Genomic DNA, 13,886 nt, shown 5'->3' with positions numbered 1-13,886 from the left:
TTTGATATTGAAATAATTAATAATGTGAAATGCACAACGTTGTAATGGCCTGCATGTAGGCTTTCAAATTATTGGTACCTGGGTGCTGATTAAACAATTGTAATTGATGACGATCTGAACTTTAATAGGAATTGGCGGGCTTGGATAAAGCATATATGTCCGGATCTGTAAGTGAACGCAAGAATGTTAACCAGTGAAATGTAAGTAACTATTTTGTATTTGTTATTAATAATTAAAAATGTGAAATTCTTTAAAGGATTGCCTTAAAAATATGCGTGATGCTGATGAACATTTGAAAATACTATTTTAATTGATGGCGATCTTAACGTTTACGGGAATTGCCGGGATAGAAAAACCCGCTTCACTCTGTGACTATTGATGTGGCATTTTCTGTATATGGAAGGGACTGATTTATATGTGTGAGAAACATGGATTCTAAGAACAGATAAACAACAGAAAAAGTGATAAATGATTCAAATATGACCTTCCAAAACTCTACAATTAGAACTTGAAGACTCTTATATCAAAGCGATATTTAGTAGTGGACATAGTGATGTGGAATGTACTTGAGAAACCTTGAACTTTCTACCTCTTCCTTCTTTAAGTTACATTCCAACGATCAAACTGGAGCGGATCAAAGATCTTAATAAGATTGAGGAATTCTTTAATAAAAGTGAAAGTGACAAAGAATATATTGTGAAACACTTTAGGAGGAAAATAGTATTGGACAAAACTAAATTAATTGTGTCGTATAATCTGAAAATAAAACAGAATTTAATTAATTTTGTAAGACATTTGTATTGAGGAATAATTGTGCCAACATTGATATTTCAAGAAACAGCTTTGTATCAACGTTGAACCAACGTGATAACTATATTTTGAACTGAGGTCCAATGTAGGGCCAACGTTAGCATTGGTATGTTGGAATAGCGTTGTACCAACGTTGGCATTTCAACAAAAGCGTTGGACCAACGTCGGACCAACTTCATGATTATATTTTGAACTGAGGTTCAACGTTGGGCCAACGTTACAAAATATTGCGTTGGCGTTGGTATGTTGGAATAACGTTGTGCCAACGTTGACAAATAAACAAACAGTATTGTACCAACATAGGCCCAACATGTTGGGCCAACGGCGCGCCAATGAGCAATAAGACATTGGGCCAACGTAAATTGCCAACATTGGCCCAACATTATCAGCATTGTTGGGCCAATGTCCTCATGCTATCTGGGAAGTACTTACCCTTTAAACATTTATTTTCGAGTCCTATATACCCAGGCCTGCATTTACAGATGCCGATATTCCCCGTCAATGAACATTTCTTGGATTCTTCTGTACAGTTCTGGTTTGATGAACACAAACTTTTTGAGCTGTTTACTGCAATGGAAATGTTGCCCTACATTTTATAGGAAATGTTTTCCTGTTTATTTCTTTCATCTAATCCACGCCTTTTATCCATGTAATGCTATATAGTTTAACATAAAATGTCAATGAAAAAAAACTAAAGAAATATTTCCAAAATTTCTTATGTTAATGGATCATTCAAGTGTGAGTGGTAAGTTAACCCAGTGCTGTTACTACATAAATTATACAAATTCTATATACAGAAAAATTCCGCTGAATCCAGAGTGAGTCAAAGTTTGAGAGAATAATTAAAAAGAAATATTTTTATATCGAATGTTCTTCAGCTGTGTTTGATAATCTGGCGAGTCAGATTAAGAGACATCCCATGGATAAAATTACATGTTGGGATAGGAACAAAAGTTTTCAGCGGAGAGTTTAGTAATAGATATTGCATCTCTTTACATTTACATGTTTTATGGAAAGTAATGTACATAAAATGAAAAGATTACTACTACGTTTAGTTTCAATGTGACCAAAAAAGCTAATGCTGAGGTAATATACGATCGATGATCTCCGCGGCCGTAGAGTGAAAAAGATCAATGTTCATATAAGCTTTTAACTTATTAATACTATTTGTCTATATTTTTTGATTAAAAATTGATCTGTCAGTACTATAAATATTTCTCAATGAAATATGGGAACTTACACTTTTCTAAATTTGTTTTGCAATTAATTTCCATTGTCCTCTCATCTTTTAATGAATCTAACAAACTGCATTTCCTTTCGATTGTCATTATATCCTCGATCAATTCATTGATGCTTAGATCTATAAATTTCAAACGATACTTGGTTTTGAATATCCCTTGTGATTCTTCTAAGTTGTTGATTTTTACGCGACATTTTTTAGGACAAAAACTTGAGTCTGGAAAAAAATAAGAAAACAGCATTTAAGATAATAGGAATGATAATAAATCGTAATACTTTTACTACAAAGAAAAATTCAATTTAACAAAGATACTTTTAGAATGAGGTCTGCTTTGTGACATCATTAAATTTGTTAAGTACTGTATATATTTGACTAGATAGTTTTCCCGAAGAGATAATGCCGCCTCCCTGAATATATTATGCTCCTGTGAGGACGAAAGGTGAAAAAATAAGACTGGAGGGAAACTTTCCCAGTATACAATAATTAACAATATTTTTACACGTAGATTAATTTAAACCAATGAAAAGGAAATTATTTCACTATATTTCAGCAAAGAATGTTAAACTTCAAAGTTAACATAACACTCATGTAAAACGCCATTTTTTGATATAAATGACCTGTTTGTGTCAAAGCAATTCCTACTAAATACTAAATCTTTTGAAATATAAAGCAAAAAATTATTTCTAAATTTTGTTGGTCTATTTAATAACATCTTCTTTACCTGAAACATTCTTTATTTAGGCCTGGAGTGGCTTCCTAACCTGGGGTAAAACTAATTTCATCTGCTTACCTGCTGCTTCTAGCCACTTTTTAGCATCTGTCAACGTAAACTTGCATCCTTCATCTCCCAAGGCAAAATGTAGCAATTTTTCAAGGCACACTTCACTAGAAGGTAAATAATATATTTGTTTCAACAAATTTTAACATTAGCTTAATTTTTGTGTGATTTTCGTTATCAAAACAAAGAACACTTTAAGTTGAAAGCTATTAAAATTAAGCTAAATTCTTTAAAAAAAGAATATTTCATATCAATTAAAAATGACTAATTCTGGAATCTTGCATCTATAATTATTAAAACAAGAGATAAACACAAAATGAAGTGAAAGTGATTTCAATAAGTAGCACAAAATCATTTATCCTCTCCATATACTAGTCTGACAACTGCTAACATATTGCCCGTGTGGCGCAGGATAAGAGGGTGTGTAGCAGAGTAAGGAGTTGACGCTAACGTTGTGGGATCTAATCCCACTGCAAAACGTTGCTACCGGTCCTTCGTGTGAAATTGTGTTAATTAATGTCACGTGCCGCAGTAGGCACTGTCTCATAAAAAAAAAATCATAAAAATATCTCTTACTGTTCAACGGCCCTGAGTGCTGAGTTTATGTTTAACTTTGCTGTGGCGATGGTGGCTGATGAGTAAAAAATTCTCGAAAGGGTCGTTATACAACAAGCAGACAAACAATAGGTAACTTCTAGAAACTTTTCTACCTTCCAGAAACAAGAAAGTTTTTTTTTTCAAAATGTAATTCTTTCTTGGGCAGATTTCACTATCCTTGACCTTTGGATTTTTCAAAATTATTAACACATGTATATGATTTGGATACTCATTCATTATTGATTTCCACACGAGTAAAAGAGAAAAACTAAAAAAAGAAGCATGTTTTAAGAAGTACCTGAGATTGACTTTTCAGAATCAGCAAAATTTAATTTTCAGTAACGTTTGCATGCGTGAGTATTTTTTTTTCAATACGTATTCTAGTCTGATATAACTACAAAATTATTTACATTAGTTTCATTCGGCCATCAACTAAAATACTTTGTATGTACTCTCCCGGACGGACTAAAAATTGTTTGACTCATAGTTTTTGTCAATCTACATAAAAGAGTTAGTCTTTTATTATTTCTTTTTTATTTTTTTTTCATTTCAAAGCTTTCTCATCCAACAACTTACAATTTTAACTTAATATTCAGAAGCGATAAGTGTGTGTTTTTAATCCTCATTATTCAGATTTTTTTCCCTATTGAGCCAGGAGAATATGATAATACTTATCACATACATGTAATTATTATTCATATTACTTTAAAGTATCAGCATTAAATTTCGTATACATACCTGTTTATGTTGTATGCTGAACAACCATAATGCAGAATCAAAGATTTAAGGAACCCTGGAATTTAATACATGTTCTTAAAATATGATTTTATAATGTAATGCATTATGGTTAATAGGTGTTTGAAATCAGACTGCTTAGTAACTTCCTCTCCTAAATCCCTGAAATATACAAAAAAACTTAACTAAAACTATTTTTGTACATATACACGATCTGCATGGCAGTGCATTTGTTGTAATACATTTGCCAATATCTTATTTTTTCAAGTTATTATTGGATATTTCTAAAAACATAGTGGATTACTCAATTGCAAAAAAAATATGTACACCTGACATTACATTGAGCATGTATGAATGTGATCGAATAGCTTTAATGCATCGCTATAAATTCAGAACCTTTTAGATTCAAAGTATAGAATCAGACATATTTATTGCAATTATAATATTTATAGCAAGAAATTCAATTAGGAGAGCGTTCTCAAAGTGTATATATCATATTCTTGGTGAGTTTTTTCTGGAAACAATATAAATAAAAGAAGGGACAAATTAAAATTTTATTAAAGACATTATGGTTTAGTAATAGAAGTCAGGGATTAGGTTTTTTTTGTTTCCTATATAATTTAGTGAAAATAAAACACATACAAAGATATAGTGATCCCTCTTCTACACATCCTCGCAAGCCAGGGGTGCTGAGTCAAGACGTTGCTGTTAAACTCTTGGCATACTAATAATTGTGGGATAACAGTAGCTACGTCTTTCGGAAAAACTACAAAGCTTTCTTACTTCACAATTAATCATGTTAAGCCATTCTATAATAAACAACTTGTAACACGTACATCTAAGGCGCCAACTGAGTCTGACTATTACTGAAAGTTGAAATGTATTGGTATTTTTAATTAGAGAAGCAAAACTACGGATATTTAATGAAATATACCAAAGGTTTAAAGGCAACGTGTTGAATCAGGGCACTGGCATCCGAGGATGTCCTCTATCCATATCTGCAACTTCATAAAGAATTGGTTATAGTTTTAAAACGTTATCTAGAAGCTGATATAAGTACATGTATATTTATAGTTCTACCTCATTATCTTTGCAGAGCACAAAATACTTCCTGTTTTAAAATTCCATATGAATAATTCATTAAATTGATAAAAAATATATGTAGAATGTTACTTTAAAGTTACTTGTATGTCATTTTTTCTGCTAATATAGTGTATTAAATCATTTTACAACTGTGACATGGTAGTTAGTTGGGCTTAGTAAACTGTTTAAAATTACTGCGATATCTATATAACTTGCATCTTAAAAAATGAAATGTTTACAAACATACAATGTGTTGGTATGCCTATATGTTCAAAGTCATAACACTTTGTCTGTGATTGATGAAACATTTATTTAGAGGCATATATAGCTATTGTTTAATTTATCAAGATAACACAAATAAAAAAAATCTCTCTGGTTGTTTATTACTTATTAAAAGAATGAAATTTTGTATAAATTACGTAATTGAAATCAACCACGTTTCGAAATACAAGGACTTAAAAATTAAATTTAAAGACACCACAAAAACAACAAAGTTTAAGATTTATTTAACAATAAAAATTTTAAGATTTATATCGCAGATTTTTTTCTTATTTGAACGCAAAAAACGTTAACCTATATCATATATATGAACACCCAGTCTCTTATTGATGGTAGTCGATCAAAATCAAAGAATTCGCGAAGACTTTTTAATTTAAATGTTTTTGTTTGTTTTATTTGTTTGTGTGTTAAGAAGTTTTACTCATATAAAGACTCTTTGAATAGCCTAAATGTAAGTACATTTATTTAGAGCATAATTTATTAGTAAACGTATTTCGTGTTTCTTTTTAAATTAGTAAAAAATCTGTCAATACAACTGGACGGTATATACTATTATTAAAATGCATATGCTGTATTTATATTAACCATGATAACGTTTTATTAAATATTATCATTAAATGAATACTGTTCGTTATCTCCATATATTCCTGAACTTGTACGGAAGCAGCAAAAAGATACAGATTACATGATTTTCTCAAATTAAACCGAGGTCCCGTGTCACAGTAGGTGTTAGCACAAAAAAGATCCCTCACTGCTCAATGGCCCAAAATGCCGAGTAGAGGACAAAATTTAAAGCTCTACGCTGGCAAATGGAGGAATCTCCATATTATGTAAATATTTTAGATAGGGACATTAAACGGCAAACAAAGAAACAAATCACGTATGTATTTATTTCCATATGTCAGCTCTTAAACGTCTGCAGTATTATGTGTATTCCTCCTACCCACCTGGCAATTTTGTCAAAAATAAAACTTAGTGCAAAACATGTTTCCAAAGGAAAAATAAATTCATTTACTCACATTTAATAACATGTTTCCATTTTGTCATTTTCTCTCAAAACAAACAGCTTCCTGGTTAGAATTTCCTTGTACTTGAATGTGGATTAACTTAAGTGTGCCACTCTAAACATAGAGTACTTGTCTTTTCATTAAGTTTCAAATGCCGCGTGGAATGTTGTCCTTCAAAATACAAGTAGTTGTATTGTTATTGTAGTTGTGAGGGAGATAAAGTCTTTGGGTGATTATTTTTAACTTTCTAAGTATTATTTGACTAGGCCAAGTTGTCGTGTAATAAAAAGATTATGCATAAATGTTTATGTAGTGACCATTAAGAAACAGATAAGGAAATGAATTGCTTATTTTTTATAGATATTTCCATGATAGGTGTGCGTGTTTTTTGTTACTGACAAATCATACTTTGGCATATTTTCAATTTTTCCATGGAATTAAAAAATGTTTAATTTTTATATATATATATATCATTTATTTTCTTAGAAGTTCAACTACCTTTAACGGGATTTTTCCTGTGTGTACCTAGCACGGCCAAAATTGTCTAAGTCATCATAATAGAATCTTTTACAATTCTTTCGAGATTATTTTGTCAAATAGCAGAAAAAGGATGTTTTCAAGAAACTTAAAATTGTTACTATATGCTTGAGCAGCTATTTGCATTTATTTAATATTCTGTATACTTGTCACCTCATTTCTACGTTGCACGGTAGAAATATTCTGATCCTCATCTTTTTTGCAGATTCATAAGTATCTTTAAAACTTGCATCCTTCTGGTATTGCCTTATCAAAATAATGAAAATTGTAACTTGATTTCGAACATCAGGAAAACGTGTCAAAAATGCTAATACACAGAAAGAAAACGTGAGGAAAACGTGTCAAAAAATGCTAATACACAGAAAGAAACTTAGGTGTAATCATTTTTTTAACCAGAAGTCTATGTCGCGACTGTCGCTCTACTGGTTTATACCTATACAGAGGGGAGAAAAATAGCAGTTGGGACTTGAAAATTTACAACAGCAGCCAATAAAATAATGATCATTAATTAAGTCTCTTTTTGTGGCAAGATTGCAATAAGACTACAAATGTAGACGTAGATTTAAATAAAATTGAACATCATTTTCAATTTATCTTACCAGTGGCAATATTAATCGACAAAATAAAAACAAAGCAAAATAGACAATATTACCAGCATAGTTAAAGTTACAAAAAGGGGGCGGAGCCTAATTTGTACGCAAAAAATTATAATTAACTGTGACATCATACAAAATATGAGTCATACAGCAATTCTTAAAATAATGAAAAATATTTTTCTCTGGCAGAAGCTGCAAAATATTGTGATTTCCTAATTTAACCTGTAGGAAACTATCAAACTACATCAAACTTACAACACTATGCCGTTTTGTAGTTAGTTAAATCCCTTAAAACAAGTTATGAACAAGTTATAAAAAAAGTCACTGATCACAATTCAATTGTCAATGTGCAGTCATTTGTAAAACGTGACGTAGTTTGAATGCAGTGAGAGGTAGATCAAGTAACAATTTCTCAACGAAAAACGTATTCTAGAATTTAATAAAATATCATTTACAGATATTCTATAGGCCATTAATTTGGATTCGGTGTCTTCTTCACGATTGTGTCAATATATTTTATATATATTACGTATTCATATGATACTGTCGTACATTTACATGCAAGTACTGTACATCGTCAACTATTGTCCATTAGTTTGGCATTTTTGTGGTGAACGAGAGACAAGAAAAATGGAAAAAAATACAGGAAAGAGCATTGTGGTTTGTTTATGATGACAACAAAAATTCATATAATTATCTTTTGGACAAATAAAAATTACCATGCCTGAAACTCAGGCGTATTAGAACAATGGACTTCAACTCTAGGAGTATTAAGGTATCTGAAGAGTGCTCAGAACCTGATAAGATCTTGAATATAATTTCATTATTAGTACATGTATATCAATATTTCATGCCGTTGACCAGCAATAAATACAGCATTCGGTCATTCAATATTGTTTTAGCAATTAATTGCAGAATTTAAATAGGATCGCAGCACTTTTCAGAAACTACAATGCGTGTCCAAAATATTTATAAACTTAACTTGGAATTTTTATTTTTTATGCCCTTGCACTAGTTTATAATTAACCTCAATACTGCAAGTAAATGTGCTAAAATAACGTGACTGCCGCATTATGTGACAAGTCTAAATATAAAACCTAACCGTCCTCAATATGTAATTGTTAACCATAAAAAATTATCCGATATAAATAATATGCTTAAAATAATCGCAATTCCGATTATGAATGCATTTTTAATTACAAAATATTGTCAATATTTCCATTGCGCACCTTAACTTTACTGTGTTATGTATCTCAGTGTAGTCGACAAACTACCACTTGCATGGCACAGTATACTATAAATTTGAAAGATTCTGAATTGTTTTAGAAGTTAAGATGTTTTTCCTAACACAACAAAGGTAATTTTAATTTCATGAGGTACTGAGTATTCATATCTATAAGCTATCAAATCTATGATAATATCATTAATTTTTTTTTCGTACACTTCATCAAGAATTCATTCAATATCCAAAACTTTTTATTTAAATTTGATTTATGCAAATCAAATAAACTTACACAACCATTTGGAATCATTTAATGATTTATACCCAGGTCCACAGACACATGCGTTTTTCTGACAAATGGAACCAAATACCATGGAACACTGCTCATTTCATTTGCATGTTCCATTCAGTGTCAAAATTCCTGATAAGTACATAAAGAATAAATTGTATATTCTAACTTTCAAAAGAACCAAATGTTTCTTCCCTGTAAGAGCTTTCCTTCATTGAAGGGCCCAAGACGCCGTGAAATACACTAGAAGTCGCCGTATTCGCAGCAATCATATTCGCATTTTTTTTAAACAGTCAACTAGTAGTGTCTACTCTCAGACTGATACACAAAAAGATTTAATATAAGTCATGGCTGTCTAATATTTTTGGTCTCATGATGTGATCTCTTAATCAAGGGGCTTTCGTAATAATTTGCATAAAATGCCGAAGGCGTTTATGCATAAAATTATCACGAAAGCCAATTGATTGATCGACGTCATAAAACCAAAAGTTCTGACACTTATTCCTTGTAGTTAGATTCTTTTTAAATCCACACATTTATGTGCTACAAATCCACTTTCTGTCTCTATTTGCTTCTGTCTCTAGTCCCCCCTCCGCACATGATTTTTTTTTTTGCCTATCCACTGCATGAAAAGTCGCGTTTAATATGATTTAATTAATCCGTTTACTCCAGCAAATTTCTTGTTTTGAATTTTATCTTTGTTTAACAGTACATTTTATATGAAATATATTGTGATATAATTAACTACATTTTTCAAATAAGTATAATCACATTTAATGCAAAATACATTGAGAACAATATAGTTTAATAGAAAAATTATACGTTTAAGAATATCGATATATTAAAGTAAATCTCCCTCCTTGTACTTAAAGTTTAAGTATGTTTTTGGTCATCTACAATGTCATAAATAATTCTTTATTTTTTACAAAATAAAAGATTGTTTACATATTAATTATTAAAAAATATAAAAAAAATTACATTAAAACTTCCGATATATATAGCTTATGTTTGACCTTTATTAACTCTAGAATACTAGTATTTTATATTGATTATAAATATGGTATTGTTAGATTTTTTGAGAAAAAAAAATATTGCGTGGGCCCTGAGGTCCACGCAGTAAATATATAAGCGAGGTTAAACCGGATGCCGTGGGCAAATGTCAGGCTATGCATGCGCGAGAATGCTAGAGAGTTCGCTCTTAAGACAACTTGTCCATAGAATAATTCGCACTATTCAAATTAAAATATATCTCATTCATTGGAAAATCTCGCTTTTAAATCTGCATATCGTCTTTATATAATTATTCATTGGCAGATCCAAATTTCTCTTATACATATACTTTATAAACAAAGGCGTCGGGAGCAAATTGAAAGTGGGGCGGTTAATTGAAAGGGAGTGGGGCTAAACCAACAAAAAAGGTAAACCCCAATTTTTGATGCCTTTATTATGTCTATCTTTACAAAAAAAGTTGCCCCCTCGCTCCCCGATTTTGACGCCTATCCTAAGAATATACAAACTAAAGATTGATAAACTTTAAAAACTAGAGCATTTCGATTAACTCTTTGCCCCTTGCGCAGTCTGTGATGTTATAGTAGCATTACATTTGTTAACGTTTGATGACGTTATCCTTTTCCCCGCAGCGCACTTGCGATTACATGCTGAAAACACGTGGTTTTGAGGATGCATTTACAAGGTGTATAATTAGCAATTGTTGCCGTATATATCGCCTTAATATTTATACAATCATCTGTAAAATGAATTCAAGTATTTTGATGATGATTTAATCCTGTTTATTTTGTTTAAATAATTCTTTTATGTGGACTTTTACAGACTTGATATATTATCATAGTTTCCAAGTAATTTATCATGAATTATAAATCGAAATAGAAAACTTCGTTCAAAATAATTGTTTGAGTTCCATTCAGGGTGTCATTTTTATGCTCCTTTAAAATGACAGACAGCGACACATCCCCCCTTTTTTATTTCTTCAGTCACATGCATTACCATTTTACCGAAACTTGCAGAATCTTTCAATTATAAATTAAACTAGAAATGAGGTCTAGTAGAAAATGATTATCACTTGAGAAAAAAATTATAACAAGTTTTTATATATAAATATTTTTTTAGGACAAAACGGATTTGTAGCTTTCAGCACATTTAACTAGATTTATTTGTTCAAGATGGTTTATTTTTTATTGATAAATATTGTTGGAATATTAAAATATTGCTTAATTTCTATTGAACAATACAATAGCGCATTGTCGATGTAAAATATTTTAATTTTTAAAATACATGTAATAAAATTTAACTGATCACATCTTATTATTAATATTTTGGCTGATATATGGATGAAATACTGCCATGGGACTCGGCATTAAAATAATCAGTCTAAATTAAAAATATATATCTAAACCTTGCTAGCCAAGGGTTTCCGATCCAAAATCTACTCTAGTGCATGGTGGAGATGTGAAGCATATCGGAACCCCTTGGCCTTAGCGAAGATTGCAGAATCTTTACACCTTCAGGTACATGTGGGCTACTAAAAAATCAGCACGTTTAACAATAAAGAAAAATTTGGAAGATGTGGGGCTGTAGGCGAATTTGCAATAAATAAATAAAAAAGAAAAAGCAAAACATCGAAAAGAAGTCTTTGTAATGGAATTTTTACACATTTTTAAAAATAATAGAATAGTTTACAAACGAGTCCAAGAAATCCTCGGAGCGATTGATACTCGACATTTTCCCGATGTTGTCCTATAAGTATTCCGATTATTTGTGGAGCAAATGAGACAGTACTCTTAAAAATGTTTCTATGAAAATGCATTAATTGTAGCTGTATTTATTGAGAAATATAGAAAGTATTTCCACAATTTTTCCAAGGGTTGTCATCAGATTTCTATGACACGATGAACTTTATGAACATGCAGGGTCGATGTACACGAAAACCTGTCCACTTTAATTAAGAAATGACGTATTTATATCAACTTATTCAAACTTGCTGAAAAAAAGTCTAATTAATAACATGATATACAATAAAATTAATCAATTACTCACTGACAGGATCTATCAGCAGTTAATGCGTAGTGGATATACAAATTGTTCACTATATACTTTTGTGATATCCCATGATGTTACTATAGTATTAAAAAATATAAGTTAACGACAGAAAATAAAATAATTGATTGTGTTTGTAAAAGATATACAATTCTGACCGAAATAAATGTTCATATAGATAAGACAGGAGAACAAATAGATTATCTCAATATTTTGACTGCATTTTTTTCCCGATTATTTATATTCTTCTTTTTATTTCCGACATTACATAGTTTCCTGACAATTTATAGTTTTATTATTTATTAGTTTAGTTAATTCCGGAGATGAAATGCGGAGAAAAATTTAGGTCGCTGTTGGTTAAAGATGTATAACAACCCCCCCCTCCCCCGAAAAAATGAAGTTTTAAGCGTCCAAATGCATTGCACCTCATTAATGTATCTACATGGAACATGTATTTACCAGCTGCACTACCCTTTGAAACAGTCCATACACAAGTGGATGTCAAAAGTATTTTCTGTGTATAAATAACATAAACATATCCAGATATCGCTGGTTGAAGAATCCAATCAGACCACATCGCCGTCCTCTTCTTGAAAGTTTACATCGCCAATTAAGATTATTTTTAAAGTATGCAGTGACGATATACATGAACCTACAGAGTATAATACATATGTTTTCTTAAACATGTGAAAGCGACTGATATGTGAATGTTTTCAAATAATATACTGACGATATGAACTTACTCTAGGCGGATATATTCCTATAAGGAAATATTCCTATAAGGGACTATATACCCACTGATAAAACTAATCAGTAGACATAAGTCTTTTAACCATACCCCCGCTGCGAACGAGACTTGGTATACTGTTTTAACCTTGTGTGTTTTTCCGTCTGTCTACCTTGTGTCTGTCCGTAACAAAGTTTTTGGTCGCAATTTTCTCAGCAAGTACGCAGCACTCGTTACAGATGCTTAAAATTTTAGCACATTTGTCACTGTGGCATGCCATATGGTGGTTTCATTTTTGTTCAAATCAGATGTCAACTTCCTGTATTACCATGCGTCTGTCCGTACTTAACATACATGTAACAATTTTTTTATCGCATTTTTTAAAGCAACTACTCATCGCAGATTCTATAAATTTTAGCACAATTTTTGTCGAGACATGTCATATAGCGGGATTTTTTTGCATATGAATCTGATAACAACTTCATATTTTTTCCGTGCATCTGCCTGTAACTGAACGTATGTAAATTCACATCAGAGTGGGGCATAATTGGTGAGCATTGGCTCACAGACTTGACTTCTTGTTTGTTCTGCCTTTTTAAAAAAAATATCAAACAAGTATTCAGTATGCTTTTAATTAAAATTTTCCCGAATACCTTGTTTTATGTGTACATGTATACGTATATGTTTAGAAATCAAGACACACGATCGAGTAAGTGCGACACCTTTTTTTACAATGTCGGAAACTTTGACTTGATAAAGAAAACACTTTTTAATCAACCTATTTTTCAACATGATATTGTCGTTCCTTTATTTTGTTCCTTTTTATTTGTGTATGTGTATTTTTAGCTGTGCAACATGTCTAAGGTAGGAAAATAATCAGGTTTTACGAATTTGAATTCAAATAGAACAAGAAATAAGACAGTATGAGACTA

The 13,886-nt window shown here is 31.1% G+C and overlaps 1 protein-coding gene across 4 annotated transcripts in view; it reads right to left on the bottom strand.

Annotated features, from left to right (window-relative positions):
- Nucleotides 1–13,886, bottom strand: part of LOC134260413 (uncharacterized) — a 47,792-nt gene that overhangs the window by 9,447 nt on the left and 24,459 nt on the right. The window contains exons 1-5 of one of the 4 annotated variants that reach the window (XM_062742974.1): nucleotides 6,542–6,620; nucleotides 4,164–4,218; nucleotides 2,841–2,935; nucleotides 2,051–2,266; nucleotides 1,243–1,377 (exon numbers count right to left, since the gene is read on the bottom strand). The exons of 1 other annotated variant lie outside the window; for it this stretch is intronic. In XM_062742974.1, the coding sequence (XP_062598958.1) occupies nucleotides 1,243–1,377; nucleotides 2,051–2,266; nucleotides 2,841–2,935; nucleotides 4,164–4,218; nucleotides 6,542–6,569 (529 nt within the window). In that variant the 5' untranslated portion in view covers nucleotides 6,570–6,620. Of the gene's footprint in view, nucleotides 1–1,242; nucleotides 1,378–2,050; nucleotides 2,267–2,840; nucleotides 2,936–4,163; nucleotides 4,219–6,541; nucleotides 6,621–13,886 lie in introns of those variants that run through there. 2 more of the 4 variants (XM_062742977.1, XM_062742975.1) reach the window with 2 other exon arrangements.

The sequence above is a fragment of the Saccostrea cucullata genome, unplaced genomic scaffold, assembly GCF_032062105.1.
Source record: "Saccostrea cucullata isolate Sc308-1 unplaced genomic scaffold, CSIRO_AGI_Scuc_v1 ctg715, whole genome shotgun sequence".
In the NCBI taxonomy this organism is placed as follows: domain Eukaryota; kingdom Metazoa; phylum Mollusca; class Bivalvia; order Ostreida; family Ostreidae; genus Saccostrea; species Saccostrea cuccullata.
The sequence above is the reverse complement of the archived record's forward strand: the minus strand, read 5'-3'. Positions and strand labels throughout refer to the sequence as shown.